The following is a 25,925-nucleotide window of genomic DNA, read 5'->3' as shown; positions in this document are numbered from 1 at the left end:
AATTCAGCAGTGCATTTACAAGCAGCTGCTTTGAAACATGCATACACAAGTTGGCTCTTTTTTTATAATAGGAGGAACTGTGATTGTATACATGTGTCTGTTTTATATTTTTTATATTTTCATAGATGTGGCAGTAACTCATATTTCTTAATCATGATTTTACAATGGCTTACTTGTATGAAATCGGAATCATTACCAATCATTACCATTTCTTCAGATCTCTGTGGCTCGTCGTGTGTGCGTGCGTCCTGCTAAAAGAATCTGTCATCATTGCTGAAAGATGCTGCGAGCAGCTCTACTTCTGCTTCTGCTCCATGCCTCTGCCTGCTGGGGTTTCGGCTTTAAAAGCTGCTCTCTGTCCATTGGCAAGAAGAACGACATGTGGTGCTTCAACCAGAACATCGCTAACCTCTCAGATGTCCTCAGTATGATGCCCCGTAATATCACCTCAATCATCTTGCGCAAGAACATGATCAAAGTCATCCCACCTGGATCATTCGGTCGACTGACTGAGCTGAACAAGCTAGACCTGAGCCAGAACAAGCTGGTCTCTCTACAAGGCGGAGAATTCAGAGGTCTGAACCTTCTGGATTTTCTCAACCTTACCTGCAACAACATCTCGCACATCCACGCCGATGCATTTGAGGGGCTTTCCAGCCTGAAAACCCTTCTTCTGACTCACAACATGCTTGCAGGTCACTTCATTTTTCTGTTTAAACCCCTACCCGCAATTCAGAAAGTTGATCTGTCTCTCAACATGCTCAAGTCTTTCAGCTGTGAAGAGTTTGGAGGCTCCTCCACTCTGAAGGATCTTGACCTTTTTGCAAACGACATCCAGAGGTTAAATGTTAGCTGTTTTCCGGCCCTTGAGTATGTCAGGCTGTCCAACAACACAAAGCTGGAGCTGCAGCCTGATGCTTTTGCCTCAAACCCGAAGCTGAGCAAACTGCTTCTGCAGGCAGTTAATGTAGAAATGCTGCTGAGGCTCTCTGCTCAGACAAAGAGGAATCTCTTCTGGGTGTCATTTTCCCTGTTTGTGGAGAAATCTCCACTGACTATTTGTGACGTGCTGACAGGAATGGACCACCTTGACAGAGTCGAGGTAAAGGTATTTTGTTTAATTTAGCATTGATTTGGTCTAATCTTGATTTCAAAATGGTTTTAAGAGATTTTTGTCTGAATTTAAATTCCAATAGGTTGACGTGAAAGGATCCAAGTTACCTCAGAGTAACTCCAGCCTTCTGGACTGCAGCACTCCACCCATGGTTGTGATTTTAGATGCAAATTTTGGGAATGCAGCCCATTTATTGCTGGGGAAGGGGAACACGAGCAGATTCGATTTCATCAACTGTGGCCTGAAGCGTATATTTTCCTCAACATTTGAGGGTTATCGAGAACTGAAAACTCTGCACTTGGACCAAAACTCTGTTGTCATTCACCAAGACACATTCAAAAACCTGACCCAGCTGACGTTTTTGAGCTTAGACAAGAACAAAATTCGCAACATTGACACGCAATGGTTCATCCCACTGAAGAGGTTGACTCGTCTGTCTCTCCTTAAGAATCATATCACTGAGCTGCCATCAAAGGCATTCAGCGACCTCACCAAACTTGAGCAGCTCTACATGCAGTTCAATCTGATAAAATACATCACCAAGAAGCCTTTCAGTAACCTGCGCAGGTTACGGAAGCTCAACCTCAGCTTGAATATCATTGACTTTATTGAAGAGGGCACCTTCCACGGCCTGACAAACTTAAGGTATTCAGTATCATCTGCTTCAATTCTTTGCTGTCTGCCTTTACTTAATGCTATGTGTCCTGTAATCCAACAGATACCTGGACCTAAGTGGTAACCGCATCAAGAGGCTGACACCATCTATTCTGTCTGGGCTTACAAATCTGCAAAGTTTTGTTCTGTACAACAACCGCCTCCATTTTAAGGCCTATGAAGCTCCTTTTATCAATCTCACTGCTCTGGTGGTAAATGCTTGTCTTAGTAGCAATTATGCTCTGCGTCATCAGTAGAAGGCAGTTGGTGCCCAATGTAAATACCTATATGTCTTTCTATTTATCTGCCTTTCATGTCCATTCTGGAGTATCTGGAAATGAATTACCAGGGGCCTGGAGGTCGAGGCATTGGCACCATCGGGCGGAATTTCTTCAAGGGTCAACATCAACTTGTGTCCATTGCCATTGGACACAGCATTATGATGGACATTCATCCAGATGCCTTTGCTCCTCTGGTCAATCTGAAGCGCCTCTACGTAGCTGGGGTGGTTATGAAAACAACCAACCTGACTGCAGTGTTGTCGCCTCTGAAAAGCCTGCAGAAGTTAACGCTTTCCAGGACTGATCTTGACACTCTGCCTACGAAGCTGCTGCCTTCAAATAATTCACTGGTGGTGCTCAAAGTCCCATCAAACCACATCCGCATTGTGGACAAACGACTGCTGGACACTCTACCAAGGTAAAGAAGCTATTCAAATATGAGTAAATAGTCAAAGTCTTCATCCATCAAATGAAGGCCTTTTGTGTAGCCAATATTTTCAGCTCATGAAGGGAGTAGTGGTACTCAAAGCAGTCTGAAGCCTAAGCCTTTGGTACGAGAGTACATCATTTTAATATAAACATAGACTACTGTAACATTGTTCTTATAATTGAAGACAAAAAAAAGTAAAATATAGCAATATTAAAATTAGAATACTAAGTCACAGTTCTCACTGACTGAATTATTGCTTAATGAATGTCACACACTGAAAACGAATTATTTGACTTAAGTTGTTTTTTCAAATTACCATACTTTCACTGAATTGTGTGTCCTTTAACAAATCCAAGCAAACCTTTTCCATATGTCTTGCCTGTAATGTTTTTTTTAAAGTAAGGAGAGCGGAAACCTCGGGCTACCCGACTCCACGGCAACACAGATTCAACCGATTTTTAGCCTAAATCTTATAATTTGACATTTTCTTTATGACAATAAGGACACCAATCATGCGTGACACAAGATAAACAAAGTAGAAGTTTTGAATTTAGTGAAAGCATTGGCTGCTGTGTTTGTGTGTTTTCAGATTGCAAGTTTTTGACATTACCGACAACCCAATAAGCTGCACCTGCGACAACACCTGGTTCAAGACCTGGGCCATAAACAACGAGGAAACACAGGTAACACAAGGTGCCCACTCTTTGACATAGTTTTAACAGTGATACTTGTTCTTTACATTTCACATGGTGCTCTTTTGTTCTTTTGCCCCTTTGTTAACCCTGTAGGTGTCCTATCTGTACAATCTCAAGTGCAACAACGACAAGAGATCTCCGTACCTGTGGCAGTTTGATGACAAGGCCTGTTCATATGAACACCTTTCCCTCACTCTCTTCATCACCTGCTCCGTGGTTGATGTGCTGTTTGTGTGTGTGTGTCTGGTCTGGCACACACAGGGCCCTGCCCTGCGCTACCTGCTGCTCATCATCAAAGCAAAGCTTGGCGGACGCAGGGGGGCAGCGGGGGTCAAATTTCAGTACGATGCTTTCATCTCCTATAGTTCTAAGGATGAGGAGTGGGTGATGAGACAATTGGTGCCTAACCTTGAGAGGCCAGCAGCTGGTCCACAAAGGCTCAGACTGTGCCTGCACCACAGAGACTTCCGCCCCGGCACTGCAGTTCTGGAGAACATTGAGGCAGCCATCTACAGCTCCCGCCACACCATCTGTGTGGTAACCCGCCACTACCTGCAGAGTGAGTGGTGCTCAGTGGAGTTTCAGCTGGCCAGTATGAGGCTTCTGTGTGACGGCAGGGATGTCCTGCTGCTGGTGTTCCTGGAGGAGATCCCGGAGCACTGCTTGTCTCCTTACACGCGCCTACGCAAGATCGTGCGTAGAAAGACCTACCTGCTGTGGCCGGAGGAACCACATGAGCAGGATGCTTTTTGGGTCAAATTAGTAGATGTTTTGAAAGACAGCGAAGAAGAAGAGGGGGAAGGAAGAGGAGGAGAGGGGGAGTTAGCTCAGTTAATTGGCTAGAGACCAAAGACGACAAATTCAGTAAAAAATCTTTTTTTAAAATTCTGATAATAAAAAAAATAAATCCGATTGTACTTTTGAAAGCACATTTTCTGATTTTCACCTGCTGAACGTTTCAGGGCTTCCACTTTTTTACTTCACATTTCGCACCCTGATTCTTTTTTTCCTTTACTCTAGAGCTGCTATAATAAGTGCATGAAATAGTTTGGCTTTATTCTGGCGAAATAAACCCAGAGTCCCCGCTTTAAGAAGAACATCTTGTGGTTTGCAGCACACGTTGTTTCAATGTCATTATTCATCGCTCGGCTGCTTTTATAAACATTACACACATGCATTAGAACACTCCCTCATAATATCACAGATACTGACTTGACCTGTGACCCTGCAACAAGATGGAAGGTCACTCTCCTCTTAGCCCCTGAGTAACTTCTGAAAACTCCTGCTACTCTGGAAAATCCTTTTTATGCTTACATATACTTTCATACATTGCCCAAAATATCATGTCGCACTCTCAATTGAATAAAAGCTGTAAATGACTCGCGAACCAGTGCACTGTGCTTCTTTCACCATGTGACACAATGTTTCTTTCAAACATGGCTATAGCTGTCTGTAGTCGTATAACAAATGATTTTAACAACATTTTCAATACGTAAACTCTAACGGCCACAGAAAACCTTCCACGCAAAAGAATCGTTCAAGCACGAGTATGATTTCGTCTAAGTAGTTTGTCGCCGTCACACCTAATAACAGATGAAAGGCAGCATCTAAGCGATAAATCTTCATTTTCACAGGACGCCACAAAAAAAAACCCCACAAGAGACAGATTTCCAAACACTTCATTTATTTGACGTTATACATTCAAATGGAAATAAAAAATATTCATATATATTTATCATATAGAGCTAGTGAGCAAGGTACAAGTTTAAAACAAAAACACAGAAGTCTTCCGTGTGGCATATTCATATATACAAAGCGTGGTTTGAATACTATACAGTGTGTATCCATAGCTGCACGGGTTTCATGGATGTTTGTAGTCCTCACTCAGCTGAGGCACAACAAGATTTGAGTGAGAGATCAGGGACTGGGGCCAAGTGCTTCCAGACTGCTGCTTACAGTAAAACATTTCAATCTCAACATCTACACAGTAGGACTTGCAAAGCAAAGCTTATTAGTGTCAAGAGTTACTGAAGCATAAAATAGGAAAACGAGGCAACATGATCCATCTGCAATTCGACTTGTGCTGTACAGTCATGCAAGTTTTTCTGAGATAATATTCGCACACTAAAGTCAAAACCGAGAAAAACACAAAGCCAGGTTTTAAGAACTTGGAAGGAAAAAAAAAAAAGAAGAAGAAGAAGAACCTTCTCACTAAGCAGAAACGGCTTGTTCGCTGGATATGACACGAGTCAGGATGTTTGGTTGCACTGCAGTAACCCATCTGTAGTCACTACACCATTTTGAGACAAGTAAAAAGAAGTTTCCTCAAGTAGTCAAGTGGTAAGTGCAATCTCTCCCTCCCACCCCGGTTTCCCCCTTCACAGACGGACACTCTTCCGTAAAAACTCTCATACGTAAGCAAGTTGAGCATCGCATTGTTTTCCACCATCAATCAAACCAGTTATAGTACAGCAGAAGTCCCAACAATCAACAGCAAACCGTACTCACTCCACATGTTTCCAGTAGTTATGTACAACACAACTGGTGCAGCATCAAACACATTAAAAACCGTCAGATTTAGACACTAACAACAATAATAAAATACAGCAGATAGTAAATTCATATTGGGAAATATATATATATATATCAATATATAAATATAGATATATATATTATCCATACGGTCTGTTTTGGCATCTTGGAGAATATATATAAATGCTGTTATTCACCCCTCTCACAGCTTAGTTGACGTGTCTCCAACTTGGCCTGATCGGAAAAAAAAAAAACCCAGAAAAAGTCACAGGAACTTATACTGTTCTTCCAGTTAATTAAAGAAAAGTAGGACGTCCCATGAGAGGCGTGGAAACGGTAAGTCCAGATCTAATTGGATCGATTTTCCCATTTCCAGTAAGAATCTTCAGCCGACGCAGGCTGACCAGCACCAGAGGCCGGGTGAGAGAGGAGAACATGTTCAGATCTTTCTGGAATCTTTTGCCTCAAAAAGCTTCATGCGCTCCTGCACAGACAGTCCTTCCTTCAGGCTCTGTGAAAAGACGCAGACAAAGAAATTCACTATGGAAAGCTGACCATGCACAGACAAAAACATTCAGTAAGTCTCTGAAAGCTGTTAATGAAAGATTTTTTTTCTTCCCCTTTTTGTTCTGGTTCAGGTGAAAATAAAAAAATTAAAAAGCATCAAAAACAACATGAGAGTACGAGTGTGCCACACAGCCGTACTCACTGCTGTACACATTGCAAAGTTAAATTCAAACACACTGGACTCAAAGACAGAGACGTGAATGAAGAAACGCATGGAAAAAATACAGTGAAGCCACCTCGATGTAAAAATGTCATCTTCTTAAGTTGAATTAGGACAGAACTGTAATTAGATGGGCTTTTGCTGCACGGCACATTGCAAACCCCGTGTGAAGAGAAAACACCCGTCATATTCCGCTTGTAAAGGGGGGGGAGGGGTGGGGGTGGGGGGGCTCATGCGAGGACAAGTCGGGCATGCTTTGCTCTGCATCATGCTATACCTACAGCACATCTTGGGGCAGGAGTTGGGAGGGGGGATATGACCCCACATTGGGAGTGTCAGCTGTCCCATGAGACCTGTTCAATGACAGACTGATGGACAAAACAGACACATGACAAACTTACGGCACAATAGACTTTTGGTGGAAGAAACAACTAAAAAAAAAAAAAAAAAACATCCAGACCAACCCAGTCTGGGTCACGTTTCTATAAAATGAGGTGAAACAGCGGCAAAGATGAACAAGTCTAAACAATAAAAGCCGTAAAAACACAGCTGACTAAAATGAAACGTCAGAAAGATGCTAAACAACACCCACCTTCGACCTCCCACCTCTTGATTGCTTGGACGTTGTTGACCGTTCTTTTTTCAGGAAATCTGGATTACTTTTTGATTTCATAATGTCTAAAAACACAATTGAGAATTGCAATTATACACAAGCAACTTGTCAAGAACTCATTAGCATGCACACGCTTACATTGGTTCTGCTTTTTAAGGGGTGTTAAACTGAATGTGGGTCCTAACAGGGAAGTCTGTCTCAAAAGAAAAACACTCAAACTGTGGCTGTGTGCAGTTGTTCTGCCACATCTTCCCCTCTTAGTCCATTCCAGACCAAATATCTTTTATCCATTTACCATATCCGGATGTAACGGTGCCATCGACGGTCCTCTCCCCCAAAGCTTCTGTGGCGATGAGCAACTTCTCCTTCAGTTTGCTGATGTCACAGTCAGCCTTCGCCTTCACAATGCTCAGCTCTGTATAGATGTCCTTATATTTGTCTGTTGCATATTTCTTGTCCTAAATGGAAATGATTGTCAGTGAGCGTACAGGCGCATACATCCAATAAATTGCTCTTCATAATGTCTGGCTTTGCTTACCCTTAAAGCAGACTGCAGCTCATCCTTCAAAGAGTGGATTTCCTGTTTAAGATACTGGATCTCCGACTCTTTTATCCGTAGCAGCACCTGAAAAACACAGGGAAACGCTTCAATTGAACAGCACTTTGCTTATGCATCTGAGTGCATGTGTGTGCATGTTCCCATATACCTCCAGTTCATACACATCTTTGCCCTGGGTAAGTGGCGACAGGGCCGTTTCACCGCTAAAACAGGAGCGCATCCGAGTGATCTCTGCAGTCAGTCTGTTGTTTAATTCCTGTTGGATGGATTAAAGCTGTATTTTAGCCTGTGGACAGAAATGTATTTGTACATACAGTAGATGCGCAGGATGCAGGTGTGTGGCTTCTGACCTGGTTGTGAGCATTTAGCTCCTGGTTCTCTCTCTGACACTGCCTGAGGGCCTGCCTCTCTGCCTCCAGCGCCTGAGCCAGGTGAGCGTTCTCCAGACATTTCTGGGAGTACTGCTCTGACAGCACCTCCAGTTCTCTGTGGATGGACTGCAGTTCTTCCCTGAACAGTCAGAGCAACACAAAATCAGCTTGGATTCTCTTCAGATGTCTTCCTAATACAAAGAAGTATTCCCCAACATAGGAGTAAGCAGATCCTTTCAAGTATGAATAGGGATGATCCCAAAAGTTCCCATCCATCCATAAACAATTTGAGGAGAAAATGATGAGCGCAATCTGTGGGTTCGTTGTCTTCAGGGTCCGACTTTCCAGATTTCACCTCGGATATTTAGCATTTTTGATCAAAAGAAATAGTTTGAGCCAACATTTGAGCTATTTTTCAGAACAAAAAAAGCTCCCGTGTCTTCACATAAAAACTTACTCATACTGCAGGCGGAGTTCATCAATGTCTGAGTTCAGTCCGCTCAGCTGGGAGCGCTGCGTCTTTTCCAGATCCTCCTTGTGTGCGTTCTTCATCGCCTCAATAGCTAAATCAAAAGCAGATCACACATCTCACATCAGTGTATGAGCTTTGTTCATAATATAGTTAGTTTATTTAGGGGAACAATTTCCTTACCAGCAATAGTGGCAGCAGTCTCCTCAGCCAATAGTCTCTCTCGCTCCTCCATGAGTTTGGAAATCTCCCTCTGATGCTGCCTCTGGAGGTCTTCTATCACCTTCTGGTGAGTTTCTTCCATTGCAGCAAAGCCACGCTCGCATGTGGCCTAGAGGAGGAGAGGGTCAACAGTTAGCCGTCGTGACCATTGTTCCGCATTTTAGACCTAAAATACATTCTATGTGTGACTACAAATCAAGTGCAATATCTATTCATAGTTCACTAGATTACGTGCAAAAAATGGTGATAGAAGCCATGCAAGTTTTCTTCATGATCTAAAGCCCAGCTACGTTAGTAACAAAGCGAGTTAAAGCATTAAAGGTGTTGCACAGCAGCGCTGCATTTAGTTACGGGACTAGTTTATCATCTGAGTGGATGTGGGAAATGGTGTGATATTTCAACATGATATTTTTACTCTGACATATTGAAGCGGAGAAAACCTGACCATGAGATTTTTCTTTTTTTTTTTTTCATTTTAAAAGCACTGTGGATGTCCCAAGCTGATCCATGCAATCGGCCACCTGTCACCTACATCAATCCTCACCTTTTTATTCAGTTTAATCAGTCTTTTAATAGAAGTCTTACTGGCTCCGTGTTCCCACTCAGTCATGCAGCTACACGACCTACATCAAGTTTTTGTGCTAAAACAAACCCTGAAGAATGTGTGGAGTAAGCCCCAGAGCACACACGGACCTGCGCTTTCAACATTTGCTAGTGGGTATCAACGGAAAGTACGAGCCACTTAAAAAACAAGCCTTTCCTCTGTTATGTCATCGTGTTTCTGTCTGAGATGAAGACGTGACTTTCAAAAGTCCACACTGCTGCTCTTCTCATCAGTATGAATCAGAAGAAAAACATCCGATCTGTGATGTGACCCATTTGCTCCTTCATAAAGTCAATGATGGCTTACTGTGAACATGAAGAATGTGCAGCTACGGTATATTTAACAGATACATATTTATGCTAGAGCAATGCTGGTGATCCAACACACAGGATCAAAATGAAGGTGGAAGCAGCTACTTAGTGTCCCCTGCCTGCATCTTCTTATTTATTAGACATATTCACCAGTAGAGGCTAAAGGGGACTTAGTTTTTTTTTTTTTAAAACAGGTATTTAATCATAAAATATCACAAGCTGTTGCAGCTGGTCAAGGCTTTGTCACCACTTTTCTTAGGACTCATCTCCTTAAAGCAGTGCATCTCTGTCCCGGTGCGTCATCCAGTATTTAAAAGCATTTTTCATAAATGGACCAAAGTGACTGAATACCGATGCCTTCCCTAGCAACACCACTGACTTGGTTAAATATAAATGCCAAACTTGTATTAACAAAAAGTAAATAAATCCAAAAACAGTTTGGGACATCCCTTAAAATTCCCCTTAATAGAATAGTTAGCGTGGAAATAGATTAAAGAATAAACTGTAAACCAAACCATTTCCCACTTCCAAAGTAAAACTGATCTATTACTCTCCTTTATGAATGAACTTGTAATTCACAAGGGTAAAATGAAAGAGCAAAAACCTTAAGACTTTCAAAGTCTCTCTGGTATTTCTCTCTCAGGCTGGCCACATCTCCTTCAAGGTGCTTGTTCTCCAGCTCATCCCTCATGCTATTCATCTGAGTCTCCAGCTCCTGAATTCGGTCCTTCAGAACCATCATGGAGTCCACCTCTGACATGCTTTGTACATCTTCTACCTTCCCCTGCTCCTCCTCTTCCATGGGTGTTGCAGGATCATCTAAAGGAGGTGAGCTCGGCCCCTCTGGGCTTTTTCTGTCAAGCTGCTGCTCTTTGGCACGTTGAAGGCTTTCCATATACTGGGAATGTAACTTATCGATCTCCTCTTTGTGCATATGCTGGAGCTCGCAGATCCGCTGCTTGAACTGCTCCTCCAGCCTCCTCACGTGACTCTCGTGACGCTCCTCCATGCTGTCCATGTCCGATAGCAGGACCTCCAGCTTTCGTTGGTTGTCAGCTGCCGTCTCCATGAGGGCCAGCTCTGTTGAGGCACGACCTCGCTCTGCTTGGCTCAGCTCTTTTTGATGTCTCTGCTTCAGCTCTACGCTCTCTTTTTGGAAATGATCCTCCATGAGGGCCACTTGCTCCTGCTGCTGGGACAGCTGGCTCATGCGCTTGCCGATCTCGCTCTTCAGCATCTGATTCTCCTTCTCGAGTGTGGCCACCGTTTGCGTGAAGTTCTGCCGCTCCTCTCGTAAACACGCTTCGTATTTTTCTTGGATTGCCGACACATTGCGGGCGTGCTGCTCCACCAGAGCTCCCATGTTTTGATTGGTCTGCTGACACAAGCCTAAGTCTTGCTCATGCATAACCCGCAACCTACATGCCACATACGCTACTTGAGCCTGTATGAGAGCCTCACGCATACAAAGAGAAGTGCTCGTCAAGTTATGTGACGTTTGGTGTCCTAAAACAGAGTGGATCATTTTCGAAAGCCCAGGATGGCTTCCACTGCTCTCTATCTCTTGGGCAAACTTTTGCAGGATTGCTGCTTGTCTCTGAAGCTCGTTAGCCAGGTTTTCATGTGCATTTTGCATCGATTCAACAGAGTCAACACCGCAAGAGGGCATTACACCAGCCAAGTGTCTGTCTACAATTTCCTCAGACAGATCTCTAGCTTCTTCCATCTCAATCTGTTCCATGTAGGGAGCGAGTTCAGGGGGGTGAATGTCAGCTAACTTTTGTTTACCAAACCCAAAGTTTTTTTTTACTCCTTTTATGACGGTTTTCAAATCCGGCCTCTTAGAAGCTTCAATTATTTCTTTCAGGGCCATTTCCCTATGTTGTAGGTTATTGAGCGCTTCGGCCAGCTCCCTTTTCAGTATTTTGAATTTCTCCTCATAACAAAGTTTAAGATTTTGGATCGAGTAGGCCAGTTCGGCTTTGATGAAGGTGTTAAACACTGCTGTGGCGTCAAGGTTTACATCAGCGACCGCTGCGCTCTCTTTGGATTCAGCAACATCTGTCTCAACTTTCTCTAGCTCCTTCCAGAAATCGCTCTCTAACATCAACTTCCTGGTCAAGGCATCAGCATAAATTACAGCCAAGCAATCTTTGTCACTTCTTTTAATGTGCTCCATGTCCTCCCAGATCTCAACAAGGGCTTGGAGTAAGTCAGACTTTGAGGTTTGTATTAACAAAGCCATCTTGTTCAAAACTACCGCCTCAAAAGACAAATTTTTGGCAAAGAGATGCAGAGCCTCATTACTTGAGGTCTCAGAGGTTTGATGCTCCTCTGGTGACTGCTTTTCTGTCTTTTGGCCTTGTCGGATGTGCAGAGATGCACTGAACAAGTCATTCTCTATCTCTGACAGCGACTGAAGCTGTGAGTCAGTGCTACCGTTGGAACTGCTGAGAACAGCCCTCACTTTAACTCGACTACTTTCGACAAACTCCAGGGCCTTGGTGTAATGCTTAATAGCGGTGCTATTCTCTTGCTCTGAGCAAGCCAGCTTTTCTGTCATCATTACATCAATCTTGGCTAGGTCTTCTGTTTGGATGGATTTTTGCACGTCTAAATTCTGTGTGAGAATTCTCAGCTTATCCTCAGTGGCGAGCAGTTTAGTTTCTAGTGCGTGTATAATGGAGATGAACTTCTCTGGGTCACTTGTATGTGAGAATGTGACATCAGAGGAGGTATTTTCATCAGCATTTACTTTCTGGATATCCTTTCGTTCTGCATCACTGAAATCTCCTCTCACATGGCTGGTGTCCATGCCCTCAAAGGGGATGTATTTTTGGCACTGAATACTTGAAAAACGTATCCTTGGTCTCTTAGATTGAGACTCCTTGTCATCCTGGGAATTCTCCGTCTTGGCAGCATCATCTATAGCAATATCTGTGCTTGATGACAAGGAGGATGATGTAACTCTTCCCTCCTTTCCCTGTTCTAGAATTTGTTCCCTTTCCATACGTAAATCAGCATAGCCCAGCTGCAGATCGTTGAGGTGTTGCTCTAACTCTGCAATGCGGTCCTCTGCAACCACCAGCTTGGCTTGCAGATCCTTCTCAGCACTGCAGGGCTCAGCCTTATCTAAGAGGCTTTGACACATTTGACAAAGAAGCTCCTCCTTTGCTTGCAACTTCTGTTCAGTTTCCTCCAAGCTGTTGCCAAGTGCCGCCATTTTGATAAGGGCCTCTTTTAGGTCCTCTTCCTTACGTTCCATCAGCCTCTCATACATCTCCTTAGTCTGCCGGATCTCTTCTTCTTTTTCACGAAGAAACTGGCTCATTTTTTGAAACTCGCGTGTAGCCCTCTCATACGAGTGCTCCAGAGTATAGTAATCAGCTTCTTCAGTTTCCAGACGACTGCGGAGCTTGTTCACCTCACGGTCGGCTTCCGCAATCTGATTAAGAAGCTCCTGACAGCGGCAGGTGAGGTGGCCTTTTTCTTCCTCGAGCCTTCTCACACTTTCCCTCAGTGACTCGACTAGGTCAGTCTTTTGGGCCAGCTGCTCTTGCAACTTTAACATTTCCTCCCTGTATTCTTTAGCACCTGAGGCCCGCCTCCCTCTTAGCAAGGCCTCAACCTGCAGCTCAGCCTCCAACAGCCTATCCTCTATTTCCTTCCGTGCAGTTTCAGCCTCTGCTAATCTTCTACACAGATTCTGTCTCTCCCTCTCATGACTTTCTTGCATGCTGTGCTGCTCCTTCCTCAGGCGCTCCTCCTTCAGGGCCTGACCCTCTTCGGTTGCATTTAAACGAGCAGTCACCTCTTGCAGCCTCTCCTGCAACCTTTGGGTCTCTCTCATGTGGTCTCGTTGCAGGGCCTGCTGGCGCTCCAGGTGCCTAAGGGCCTGATTTCTCTCTAAGAGGCTGGCTTCTACTTCCCGAAGCCTGTCTTCACTGTCTTTCAGCTGGGCTCGCAGGGTGGCCTCACTGCGGCCATATTCGTCATCTTGTTCTTTTGAGCGCTCCTGTTCTAGCTTGAGCTCGTTCCGCATGCGGGCCACAGCCTGTTCACTTGCTAAGATCTCAGCCATAGCCGATGCAAGTTTCGCCTGCAGAGCCTGAATTTCTGCCTCGTGGTGGTCTACAGCATCCTGGGCTTCAGTGTAACTTCTCTTCAATGTTCGGATTTGCTGCTGAGTAAGGTCCTGCTTGCGTTTTTGCGACTCCAGTTCGCCCTGTAAATCTTGATTAAGCTTGTGCAAGTGTTGCCATGGCACTTTGTGCGGTGAAGAAGAAGGCGGTGTTGCACTCTTGAAAAAGATTGATGAGACACTTTCATTAATGACATCAGTTTAGTTTCCTTATCATATATGGAGAACCACACCTCAGGTGCAACCGGGAAAATAACTTCTTTCCTTTCTTGTTATCAATCTCTCTTGAGATAAGAGTTTTTCTCCAAGCTTCCACTGTGCTTTTTCAGAGGTCACTTCTAAATGGAAAGGTTTAAATAAATGCACCCCACCCCATCCCCCTTAAGAGAAAAAAAAAAACTTTAAACGAGAGACTAATATAAAGATTTTGGAAAAATAAGAATAAAAAAATGTATCGTATTCATTACCATTAAATACAAAAACGAAAATAGAAAACCGTTAAAACGTGCAATTTTGAAACGCAAAGCATGCAGAAATTAAGCAGTGAGAGGACACACAAACAGAGAGAAAAAGCACAGCGCAAAGCTTATTGATCAAGTCTCTTACCTTAAACACATCAGATCAGTTATTTTCCCAGGAGATGTGAAACTCCGTCAAAACAAGTTAGTGAAAACTCATGCTAAGAACACCACAACCATGCACTTCAGGTTCAGAAAATAAGCACCCACACCTGTTAGTAGAACACTTCTTAAAGTTATAGGAGCGACACACAAATAAAAATAGTCCCATTTTGAAACGGCAGACTTGATAGAAAAAACACCCGCTTTCTTCCAAATCTTTTAAGCAGCTCAAGGTTGCATGTTGCTGTGCTATTCGTACACAGTGTCTGTTTTAAAGCCCACTATGGCTGCATGATGTGTGTCGGTGTGTCGTACCTGCAGGACGTAACCCTCTCTGGCACTTTGTTCTCTCCCAAGCGCATCTTCCAGCTGTTCTTTTAGGAGACTGTTCTGTTGTTGCAGTCGGTCCAGCTCTTTCTGCTTCTGTCCCAACTGGAAACAAAAAAAAAAACAAAACAAAACAAAAACACAGGAAGAGGTTCTGTTGATGATCGAAGCTGGTGTAAAGAAAACTGGCAGGACTTTCATACCGCTCTGACAGCTCATTTCCATGCAAGTTATTGAGATAAAACTTAAATACAATGATTTTCTGTGACTTCATGTCTGCATTTAGGGTTTTGAACCTCTAAACATTAGATGCCATGAGTTTTAAGAGACCCCACATAAGCTTTATTCAATGTCAATGCAAACCAAAATGACGACTGGTATTCAAACTTAACACCAGTTATCAAATATCTAATAAAATCTACCACTGTACAGAACCTCTAAAACCAGACATTTCCACACTGTTTAAACACACCTCCTTGTCTAGCAGCGCAGCAAACTCGTGTGAAGGCAATCGGTCAGAGTTTCCTAAAGTGGTGTTGATGGGAACTTGCTTCTCTTCTCTTAGTGGCGTCGTCTCCACCTGATGCCATCGCTCTTCAATCTCTTCTTGGACTTCTGAGGGTTTGCCGTCCATCTTATCTTCACTCCCGTGACAAATAGCGGTAGGGTGATCTACCTCCATCGTTCCTTGCTCTTGGCTCTCAGGTGCTGATGGCCGTACCAGTGGTGCAGCGTTAAACGTTGAAATAACAGTCACAGTATTTGACATTTGACCTTGGGGAGAGATGCCTCCTCCAACGCTCTCCTTGTCCGTTTCCGTTGTCAAAGAAGGTGGGTGAGCCCCAGATACAGATGAGGTTCGGAGGGAGGAGGAAGAGACGGGAGAAGATGCCAAAGAGGAGGGAGAAGAAGAGGGTGAGCAGTAAGAGGAGGTTGTAGAGCATGATGAGCTGAGGTCAACTGTGTCTGCTCGTTCTTTCACGGGCTTCTCTGTCTGCTCCATTTTGAACTCAGACCAGTCAAAGGTTTTGGAGCGACCCTCCCGCCTGCGCTCTCGGACTCTGCTCTTACGTGGCTCAGATTGAGAGGCGGAGGTATTGCTGCCTGGCGGCTGCCTGTTGCCATCAGACTTGGGGACCTCAGGATTTGGGCTTGGATCAGGGCTGGCCTGTGGGCATGGCTCCAACATCACATGGCCTTTTATCTTCTCATCGGGGAGGGTTCTGAAGGATTAAAAACACAACACAATTTAAAAAAGGTAAATGCAGTACATCGTTAGCCATTTTTAACAGAACTTAAAAGAAATATTGCACTTCGATCAGCTCAAGCTCTACCACACAAAGTTTTGCTGGACAAGGCAACGATGCAACAACATTTCTGATTGTGCAGCTTCATTTTAACTGTGCATTTACAAGGTTTCTGCAGAGTCCGAGTTTGATGTGTGAGCTTTGAGGAGCTTTTGAGTTTCACCCTGAATCACAATCATCCTGGAAAACGTGTTCTCTTTACCTCACAAAAGTAAGTTTTAATAACTGGCAATCGTTTTTTGAATTTGTGTCAGTCATCCATTAACCGACACTTTCCATGTGAACTCAAAATCCAACTCTCACAAATCCTGCTTTAACCTGCATTCTTTTCAATCAAAGTTAAAAAAAGAACAGAAAAAAACCCTCCATCAGAAAAAAGAAGCATTTTATCACATCTATTTGACAAGCTGGACATCTTTAACCCATCCCTTCTCCAGCAGGCATGTTTTACACCAACACTGGGCCTGTCAGGTTAAAACTAATTGTTATGCATATATGACGTGTGGCCCATCAGGCGAGAGGCGAGGTACACTCTGGATGAGGGTGTACACGGAGACAATCAACCGTGCACGCTCACACTCATTCCTACGGCCAATTTAGAATCACCAATTAACCTGACATGCATGTTTTTGGACTGTGGAAAGAAGCTGGAGAACGTGCAAACTCCCCACAGAAAGACCGTGCAGTAAATAATATTACTGCCAGGTGAGAAAGATCACCCTGTAGGTCTTTCTGAAGAAACTCAATATATATTTCTTTCATTCTTCGTGACCTGCAGATACCCTGATAAAAAAAAGCAAACAGTAACAAACAATGACAGAGAGGATCCAAGTCAAAGCATTAACACCAAAAACATTTACAAGGCAGACAGTGGGGGTTAAAAGCAGCATCTGATAATGGCTTTTAGCCTCTACATGTATGCAATTTACTGTACAGACTTTAGCGGCTACATTTGCATTGTTGTTATTATTTTCACTGAGTTTTGTGGAGGTTTCAGGAGGTGTGAGGGAGGGAAAAGGGGGAAAATGAGAAAGGTCACTGCTGAAGAGTGGAAAAGAGGGATCGGTCAGGTGTCTACAGCAGAAATAACAGAGCTGCCTTGGAGACAAATGACGGAAAGGTGTGTGACTCAGTGAATGTGGTATGCACATAGTATCATGTGTAATGTGCTGTCTGAAAAGCAATCCTCGACTTTGTCTTTAAAAATAGATAAAAAAAACAAAACCGTGTCGTGCTAAACATCAGACATTTCTTACATGTTTTTTTTTTTTACTTTAGCTTTGTCTGGTTCCTCAACTTTTCTGTTTTAGTGGTTGTGAATATGACTTTGTTCTGTAATTATTTCCAAAGCTCCCTGAGTGGACAGTCGCATCACAATGACGATTAGCATCAGTCTGGTGTCAGGCAGATTATTCTAGCATGTTGACGCGTGCCTCTACTGTGGCGTAACGGACGGGGAGACATTACTCAGTCACATGACGTATGGTGGAACGACAAACACGTGGGGGCTGACATTGCTGAGCAATTACATCACTGTTTGAGGAGGGGGGGAGAAATTCAACACACAAGCACTCCAACCTGGGCTTCAGAACGGATAGTTTCAGAGAGATGTTTTTCCTGGAAGCGGGGTTGAAAATACCAGTTGAGGGGGAAGAGAGAGAGAAGGGAAGAGAGGGTGAGGAGGAGACAGGAATTTTGATGTATAAAGTGAGAAAAGTATCCGCTTTATCTGCCAGTGGTCGGTGTTAATCCTGGCTGGGTATTACCGGGTGACGTCGGGGGCAATAGTGGGTCGCGCATTCTTCATTATGGCCTGAATCCAATTGCGACGGATTCCAGAGGTCATAGCTGACAGGGTGCACGCTCCCTCTTTACACTGAAAACAAACAGACAGGCATTTCAATTTCAAATGACTGAGAGGCTGATCAAAATAACTTTCTGACAATGTTAGGGGAAAAAAAGAAGCTAAGTGGAGAAGCTCCGCTGCTGTCCTTCTTTACATTCTTGCAACCATTAAATGTTTGAAAATGACTCAACTTTACATCCTCAAGTTGCATTGAACTACATTATTTTATTGCATTTTGGATTTATTTCCATTTCTTAAAAGTTTTGCTGGCTTCCTTGACAGAAAAAAAAATATTCTTCAGACTTATTTCTCTGCTTTTCTCTTTATTCAAAACACTTAAAGAGCTCATGTCTTCATACAACATACAGCACAGCATACAGGGTTGCAGCGCATCAAACCATCACAATGACTATGAAGGGGAGAGATGTCTGGATCTTTAGTTGTCACTACTCTCATGTTAGAACCATCTAGACAAATAAAAAAATATAAAAAAGAGGATTCTGTGACACAAGCAGTGTAAACTTAAGTCTTCAATTGCTGCCTATACACACTTTAAAGTGGAACAGACCCATTTAGAACAGATCTGGTATGAAAAGCTCTACACTGAAAGATATATCAAAATTTTAGCGATAACTCCATGGCATCTTTTTTTTCTTTTCACATCAGTGCTTTACAGAGTGACGACTTACTGTTTGTGGAGTAAATCTAACCTAAAGCATGTACACACAGAGACCTCTAGTGGCAGACAAGCAACTATGAGACCACCGATCTGAGCAAAATCCTCTGGGAAGAAAAGTAATGTGGTTTGAGAGAGCATCGTTTTTCATTACAGACATTAAGATTTAAAATAATCTACAGAGCAGCAAAGTTAATGAGGACAGCCCCTTCCAGTCTGACCGTGGTGTGAAGAGAGTAGATATAAATATTGGAGCCGTTCATTTTGACACCAAACCCATGTTGTTCTCAGCCAAAGAGACAACGATCCTCTTGACTAAGACATTTCTGACATCCTCCAGAAGAAAATAGCTGCGGAAGCAACTTCAAGCACATGTAAACAAATTAAATAACCTTGTGACCGTCATTACCCTCAAACAGGATTAACAAGGGTAAACTTAAGCGTTTATAGCACAGGAAAAGATTCCTTACTGCCATTTAAAAAAAAAAACGCTGCACTGGAAACTACTGTAAACAACAAGTGATAAAAATGTTAAATAGCAAAAGTCTTCTATGAATAAAGAAGTGTCTCATTCACTGCAGAATCTATGCAACATCACCGATTTATCTAAGAGGTTAGATAAACATATTGCGTTGGATGAAGGACACACGGAGGAGACAAAAAGGGATGGCAACTACTGTCGCAGATTTAGACCACTGTGATGTCAGTCTCTCACCGAGAGATGACAAGTCGAGTGACATCCTTCATCTTCATGTCAGACAAAGAAGCGTTTCACAGAGAGAAACGGCAAAACCTGATACCTGAAGCACATGGTGTCCGAAGCTGTTTATAGACTGGCAGGAGACAGCGGAGCTAAAATGTGTAGACAATGAGTTTCATCTTTACCGGTGATTAACGACACAATGGATGACATGAAGAATCAACACTCACGAGGATTTGAAAGCCATAATTCCTCTGGACTGGGAACTCTTTGACATCGTAACATGTGGAAAGGTCAATCTCACCATCCAGTTCAGAGGCCTATGGGAGAAAGAAAAGTTGTTGTTTTTAAAAAAAAAATAAATAAATAAAACCAGAAACACACAGAGTAACCAACACTTATTGCATCATGACTGTATTGATCCAAATGTAAACTCTGCGGGGCAAGTCTTACCTCCTCAGCAATCGAATCCTTGTAGTACCTCAAACTCTGGTCTGTCAGGACAAACCAGTGTTTCTTCCACTAAGGAGGAAGAAAAACATCTTGAAAAAGACCATGAATCAGATTTCATCACTTTATTTGTTTAGTAGTGAAATCAAGAAACAGATGGTTGAAACTCTTCGATTGAAAACAAATTACCATTCCATCCTCATAAAGCTTGGTCATCCATCCTTTTTTGAAGTTTAGCAGATCCGGCTGGAATTAAGACACAAAGTGATGTAATATCATGTAATTCAACTAGTTTAACACATTTAGTTAATAAGAGGATTTTGCTTAAATTAGAAACCATCAGGGGGACAAAGACAATTACACTTTGTTGAAACTTTTAGTTTCAACCTTACTTTATCCTGCATTACAGTAGAAGTCATCAATTGGATTTCTTTATTCCGGATACAAACAATTGGAAAACATCTCACTAAACAATATTACCATTGACCTGCCCAAGGTAAATAAGTTTAAGTGCTAAAATGTGGCTCAAGACGAAGAGACTAACTGGCGGGAGCCGGACTTTCCCTGTGAAACACAAACTGCTGCACATCGAAACCAAGCTCAAGTCTGTTTATAGACTCTAAAGTGAACTAGTCGTCCAAAACCTGGCTTCTGCCCACTCAACAATACCTTGTTTTTGTTGAGCTTCATCCGGTATGGAGTCACCGCCTGGCAGAGAGTCATTCTGATGGCCAACTGCCTTCAATTCATAGGTTGACAATCTGTGTCTTTCTGTCTGTCTCGGGGACATGCACACAACTGAGGCTGCTTCTGTGCTGGCTATTTATAATCATCAGTAGCAGTGGCGGCAGTGGTGTGTGTGTATATGTGCGAACTGGAGTGGGTGGGGGTTCTGGCAGCTGCAGCTCGGACACACAGAGCAGCCACACGCTGACTGGATTACCCTGCAGCGTTGCATGAGCCGACCACATTCAGACTAACAGGAGTCAGACCTCAAAAAGACACCAAAGCAACCTTAATTAGCCTGAAGGCTACATCAATTTTACTTGTGAAAACTGACAAGTGCAGGCAGTCATTCTCCTGACCAGGTCCCTTTATACAAACATTAAGCAAATACTTGAACATGGCTGATCACTCATGTATCATTTCTCAATCTAGTGTACGAAGTTTAGAGCACATACAAGTTAAGCTATGCTATCATGATCCATAATTATTGTTATTGCTAAATTTCCTTAATAAAAACTTAAATATAGTTAAATAACGAGGAGCTCGTAAATACAGGCGAGAAAAAAAATTTACCTGGTACAGCTGTTGGTGCATATGCTATTCCTGCAAATGTTTTAACTGAAACAACAGCTTTTCTCATATATATATAGATCTGTCAAGCAGGGACTGATGCGCTTTTGTTGTGTATTGATGTAAAAGTCATCTGCTGCCGACAGAGGAGGCCTGGAAGTGTAAAGGAGCATGGCACTCTAACTAAGCTGTTGTCACTCTGCTGATTCTGCAGCGTGTGTGAGCTTACATCAGTGCGGGGATGGCATCCACTATCCAGGGCGTTTTAATTACCAAAGAGGAACTGTGGTGGGTTAAGGAAGACGTCTTTCTCTTGCTGATAAAGGCATCGATAGCAGAAAAGAACTATCGGGTATTATGTTTGACATAGAAACATTAAGTGTTGAGCTAGTACTGTAGCATCCCAGGCGAGCTGGAAGGTTAAGCGAAAGTGATGGTTGTGAGCTTAATTGTCAAGTATCTTCTGTCATAGTTCCTTTTTCTAATTATATTTACATTTAAGTGGTTCATTTTATTTCCCTTCACATTACATGAGTGATGCTTCAGCAGAGATAGAGATAGGTGTGTTCAGACTGGTGTGCTCCTGCCTGTCATAACAAGGAATAATGCAGCTGCCTGTTCAGAAACGTAACAGACAACAGCAGGGCATGCTGATCATGTGGGACACCTGCATACAGTAAGCAGGACACGAGGCTAAATGAAGCACTGTGGAAATGGCAGGATTTTGCTTCCTGCAAATCTAGGATCAAACACATGGTTGACGAGTTATCCGTAAAGATGACTCCTTTTAGAGTTAAAACTATTATACGCATTTAAACCTATTCCCAATATGAACAAAACAGTGTGTGTGTCTGTGGGGGTCTTATTCATCTTGAATTCTAAGGAGAATAATCCCATATTTTTTTTTAGACTTTAAATGGAGGTTTGTAGCTGTGCAAAGTCTAAATTAATTCCCCTTCATCTGTAACAGACTTTTTTTTTAATAAATTCTACACGCAGGGGTCGTAACAAGAGTAAATGGCTGCTTGCCACACTATAAGCAGTTAATGCAGTAGGTTTAATGGGAAAAAAGTGGGAGCAGATCAAAACAATGCAAACTTTAGAATGAATGATTGTATCTGTCAAATAAAGCATTTGTAAGAATAAACTGTCCACAAGAGGAGGCAAATGGTTTCATCTCCACTGCACTCGTCTAGCCCAATTCCCCTGTTTAAGGCAGGTGACATTTTTCTTGCACTCACAGTCATTGACGATTCAGTGACTCTTCGGTCCAATGACTTGGCTCTTCTTAAGTTGACAAAACTGGAGCTGGACACATCAGGGGCTAAACAGTCCCTTCCTGTATCAAGTGACATCTCCTGCAAATATAAAGCTAGCATTAGTTTTAAGTTCGCTCTTCAGAATTGACGGATTCGTGTTTAATAAAGAGAAGTGCCTACATGTTTGTTATCCAGGCAGCGTCTCTCACTGCGACCTTGTCTCTGGATTGAAGTGGTCTTAGCTGAGGAATCATTGGAGCTAGCTGTGTCCATATGCTCCACATGCTGATTTTCCTCAAATCGGCCAATGATTTGAGTTCGCCTAAGTGACACAAAATGACCAGACTTCTTCATATACACTGTATGTCTGACTAAACAAGGAGCATAACACAAACATAGCAAATTAAACTAGGCATTCTTAAAAAAATTATAATAATAGAATAAAAAATGATGCAGCACACTATCCTTGTGGCAGAAATAGGTAGCAAAACAAGATCAAAGCATGCCATGAAAGCAAATTTTGGTCAAAATCAGGTTTTATATGGGATACAAGAAATTTTAGCTTGCAGTAAGCAGAAAGAAAGCATTAGATGACACTAGACTGGACATCTAAAGCTTTCTTTTCGGCCATAATCAAGTCCTTTTTGTGATGAAGAACACGTTGCATAGAGAAAAAAATTACATCCCCAAAGAGGACAATTCAAATATACAATGAAGAATAAAGAATGCAGTTATATGACAAGAGATACACTTTAGAGAAAAAGGAAATGACTAGAATGATGTATTAAATACACTGCAGAGGTAGCAGCAATGGCAACACAGTTGGCATTACCTTCAGGCACTGCACTTGTGAAAGTATATGTATTCAAGAAATGAGGGACTAAATTTAGGGAGACTAAACCCAATGTAAAATGCTTTAGTATTGGTAGAAAACTAAAGGAAATTAGGAATGTTTTGTATGGAACAGTGCACGTGTGTGTGCTCCCAGGTGGTGCAGAGATGAAATGAGAGAAAGCAGGAATCAGCGGTGACCAGCAGGGAACAGCATTGGGACAGGGGTGGAGGGGTTGGTTGAGCATTAGCTCTGAGAAGTTCTGTTCAGAAGCCCCTGGAAAAGATTGAAACGACAAAACAAACTAGCAAGGTAGCAAGAGCAAAAGGCAGAGACTTGTAGAAAATAAAGTTACAACGTGCAATTCATTCCCCCAAATCATTAATGTTAAACCACTGGTAAGCTAGGGGAGGCAGCAGCAGCAAAAGATTCTCAAGAGCCAGGAGTGCCTCAAAAACAGCAGCCACAGGGTGGTGCTAAAAACTACATGTTTGAGATAATGCATGAGCTCCAAATAATTATGTAGCATGCCGTCTGAAGGTTTCCAGTCAATGCCAAGCGCTAACAACCAGTGGCTCATTAATGAGAATCATGTTGCCATCATTACCACATTTCTATGTGCATTGTTTCTGGCGTGCTGTGTGTTTAGGCAGTGATTTAATTCTTCAAAAAGAAAAAGCAAGAAACTGAGCATGACGCCTATTCTCACCTGCGCTCCTCTCCAAACAGCCGAGCCACCTCCTCCCTCCCAGGGCTCCGTGTTCGCGCCCTCAGCTCTTGGCGCTTTTTCTCTGAGCGGAAGGCCTCTCTGTAGCTCAGTCTGCGAGCCCGTGGCACATCCGACAGAGCTGCATACTCCCTGCCGGAATGGCCAACTCTACTTCCCCCACCACTGACACTACTAGTGCTCCCCCCACCAACACTGTGCCCCTCCCAGGCAGATGCAGCCCCACTGGGTTCAGAGTCCAGTGAGCTCTGGGAGGAGCTGATGGTGGAGTAGCTTGGAGAAATAAGTGCACCTGGAGAGGGAAGAAGGTCTTGGGAGGGTTGATGGGGGGAAATCTGGGCTTCTGATTCAGAAGTGTACCTGGAACTGGGAGCTCCTAGTGAGGAGGATGATGCTGAAGAGGATAGGGGCAGATGCTGGGGTGGCTGGGAGTGATGTGCAGACTGTGGAGAAGGTTCTGACTTGGTCTTCTCCAGAGAAAAATAACCACTCTCTACTCGTACCTTTCGCCCATTGCTTATTGTGCCACGATCTGAAATATAGATACAGTGTCACTGATATGAAATATCTTCCATGTATATAGCACGCCTTAGAATTAGCTCTAACAAAGCAACTACTTCCTTATCTAAAACATATGCAGTCCCACTTCCTCACCATCTTGGGTCGTGATACTGGAGTCTGGTTGGCTCTGGCTCAGCTGGCTGATGCAGGAGGCACTGCGGCTGCAGGGGATGGTGGCCCTGCTCCAGCGGCTCTCCTCCTGCCACAGGGTGGCACGGCTCATCGGGACACGCTCGGCACTGGCGATACTGCTGGGCAGGCATGGGATGCTGCCTCCACTGCTGCTGCTGGTCACCGTTACCTTAGCAGGCCCAGGCTCCTGGGTAATGGATTGGGTTGGGAAGAGTGGATGTGTAGAGGGAGGGACAGAATGGGAGGTAAGGTCACAGAAAAACTACAAAAAAGGAACGTGAGAAGGAAAGAAATGGAAGAATATATAAATACTAGAATGGAAATATAAAGACCTATATATTGAAAATGTTTTTTTTATCTTTTGGGAATCCTTTGTTCTTCCTTTTGTAAAATATCAGCTGAATCCAATATATTACCTGCAAAATAAACTCTTTTTCACTAGTTAAATGATAAATTAAGGAAGGACAGAGGGAGATTAACAGTATGGCAAAGAACAAAGAACTTAATTTACGGCAAACAAAGTGGAGGGAAAAAAACACATTCTGCAGTGGTGGAAAATGTTGAAATGTTTAAAAAAAAAAATCATCGTATATGATTGATGAGGGCAAAATACAAGCAAAATTGAAGTTATTCAAAGTGGTGGTGTCAACAATATCTTTCAGAAATACCTTCAGCAATCAATCAATAGAAGCACAAAATTGATCAGAACAAGAGAGAAGGATATTTCCAAAACAAAGTGATTGTTTTTCATCAATTTTTTATCCAGCAAACCCCAAATCACCATAAACATGCCGTTGTGCTAAAAATCTCTCCTTCAGTATCAGAGCAGGAAGCAAAGTAATGTGCTTTTATTTCACCCTTCCCCTGGACTGATCAGAGCACAGATTATTCATAAGGATTGAAGTTTCAAAGCCTCTGATTTTTAAAGCTGGAAGCAGGATAAAAAGTTTGGCCACGCTGAACTCACTGGATGTCCATTCATGTCCTCAGTGGAAAAACACTGGCTTGGAGTTACTCCATCCTGCCAATCACAAAAAGCCTTTGATGTTAGTGCTTGCTAAATACCCGAGATTATTACCAATAAATGGAAAGAAAGAACACATTACATTTCGTCTCAGTCTGACAAAGACAGAATGCTTCAGAAGAACTACGAACTAAAGCACAATTACAAGATGTTAAGGGTTTTATTGTTAAGGCCCATCTCTGTGAGGTGGCTTGATAAAGGAGCACAACCCAGAAGGTAAACACGTTATTGTGCCTGGGTATTTAACAACAAGCATATGTCACCAATAAAAGTGTGTGGAAATGGGAGGAGGGCTCTCGAGTGGAAATGTGGCGCTGACACTATGAGGTGTGGAAGCGTGTAAACCACCACACAATGATGGATATTCATTAGTGACAATTTGTCATATTGTTACCACCAACCTATGAGACTTTAATAGAGACCGCCAGCAGATAAATAATGAAAG

The 25,925-nt window shown here is 42.9% G+C and overlaps 2 protein-coding genes across 4 annotated transcripts in view; one reads left to right on the top strand and one right to left on the bottom strand.

Annotated features, from left to right (window-relative positions):
* Positions 1–241: 241 nt before the first annotated feature.
* Positions 242–4,017, top strand: LOC140278206 (uncharacterized). Its single transcript, XM_072373156.1, has 6 exons — positions 242–1,102; positions 1,197–1,759; positions 1,833–1,980; positions 2,097–2,467; positions 3,069–3,162; positions 3,268–4,017. The coding sequence occupies exons 1-6, from the start codon at positions 281–283 to the stop codon at positions 4,015–4,017; spliced, it is 2,748 nt and encodes a 915-aa protein (XP_072229257.1). The 5' UTR covers positions 242–280.
* Positions 4,018–4,841: 824 nt separating this feature from the next.
* Positions 4,842–25,925, bottom strand: part of LOC140278202 (uncharacterized) — a 48,605-nt gene continuing 27,521 nt past the window's right edge. Inside the window, exons 6-26 of one of the 3 annotated variants that reach the window (XM_072373150.1) lie at positions 25,424–25,477; positions 24,418–24,643; positions 23,746–24,295; positions 22,385–22,526; positions 22,187–22,303; positions 19,839–19,895; positions 19,653–19,721; positions 19,430–19,519; positions 17,744–17,853; positions 17,556–17,594; positions 15,143–15,893; positions 14,659–14,775; positions 10,187–13,882; positions 8,629–8,776; positions 8,434–8,539; positions 7,956–8,115; positions 7,754–7,861; positions 7,585–7,671; positions 7,342–7,504; positions 7,026–7,111; positions 4,842–6,217 (exon numbers count right to left, since the gene is read on the bottom strand). In XM_072373150.1, the coding sequence (XP_072229251.1) occupies positions 6,146–6,217; positions 7,026–7,111; positions 7,342–7,504; positions 7,585–7,671; positions 7,754–7,861; positions 7,956–8,115; positions 8,434–8,539; positions 8,629–8,776; positions 10,187–13,882; positions 14,659–14,775; positions 15,143–15,893; positions 17,556–17,594; positions 17,744–17,853; positions 19,430–19,519; positions 19,653–19,721; positions 19,839–19,895; positions 22,187–22,303; positions 22,385–22,526; positions 23,746–24,295; positions 24,418–24,643; positions 25,424–25,477 (6,948 nt within the window). In that variant the 3' untranslated portion in view covers positions 4,842–6,145. The remainder of the gene's footprint in view (positions 6,218–7,025; positions 7,112–7,341; positions 7,505–7,584; positions 7,672–7,753; positions 7,862–7,955; positions 8,116–8,433; positions 8,540–8,628; positions 8,777–10,186; positions 13,883–14,658; positions 14,776–15,142; positions 15,894–17,555; positions 17,595–17,743; positions 17,854–19,429; positions 19,520–19,652; positions 19,722–19,838; positions 19,896–22,186; positions 22,304–22,384; positions 22,527–23,745; positions 24,296–24,417; positions 24,644–25,423; positions 25,478–25,925) is intronic. The other 2 variants (XM_072373151.1, XM_072373152.1) reach the window with 2 other exon arrangements.

The sequence above is a fragment of the Leuresthes tenuis genome, unplaced genomic scaffold, assembly GCF_036924035.1.
Source record: "Leuresthes tenuis unplaced genomic scaffold, fLeuTen1.0.hap1 SCAF_20, whole genome shotgun sequence".
Taxonomy (NCBI): domain Eukaryota; kingdom Metazoa; phylum Chordata; class Actinopteri; order Atheriniformes; family Atherinopsidae; genus Leuresthes; species Leuresthes tenuis.
This window is presented reverse-complemented; position numbering and strand designations above follow the sequence as displayed.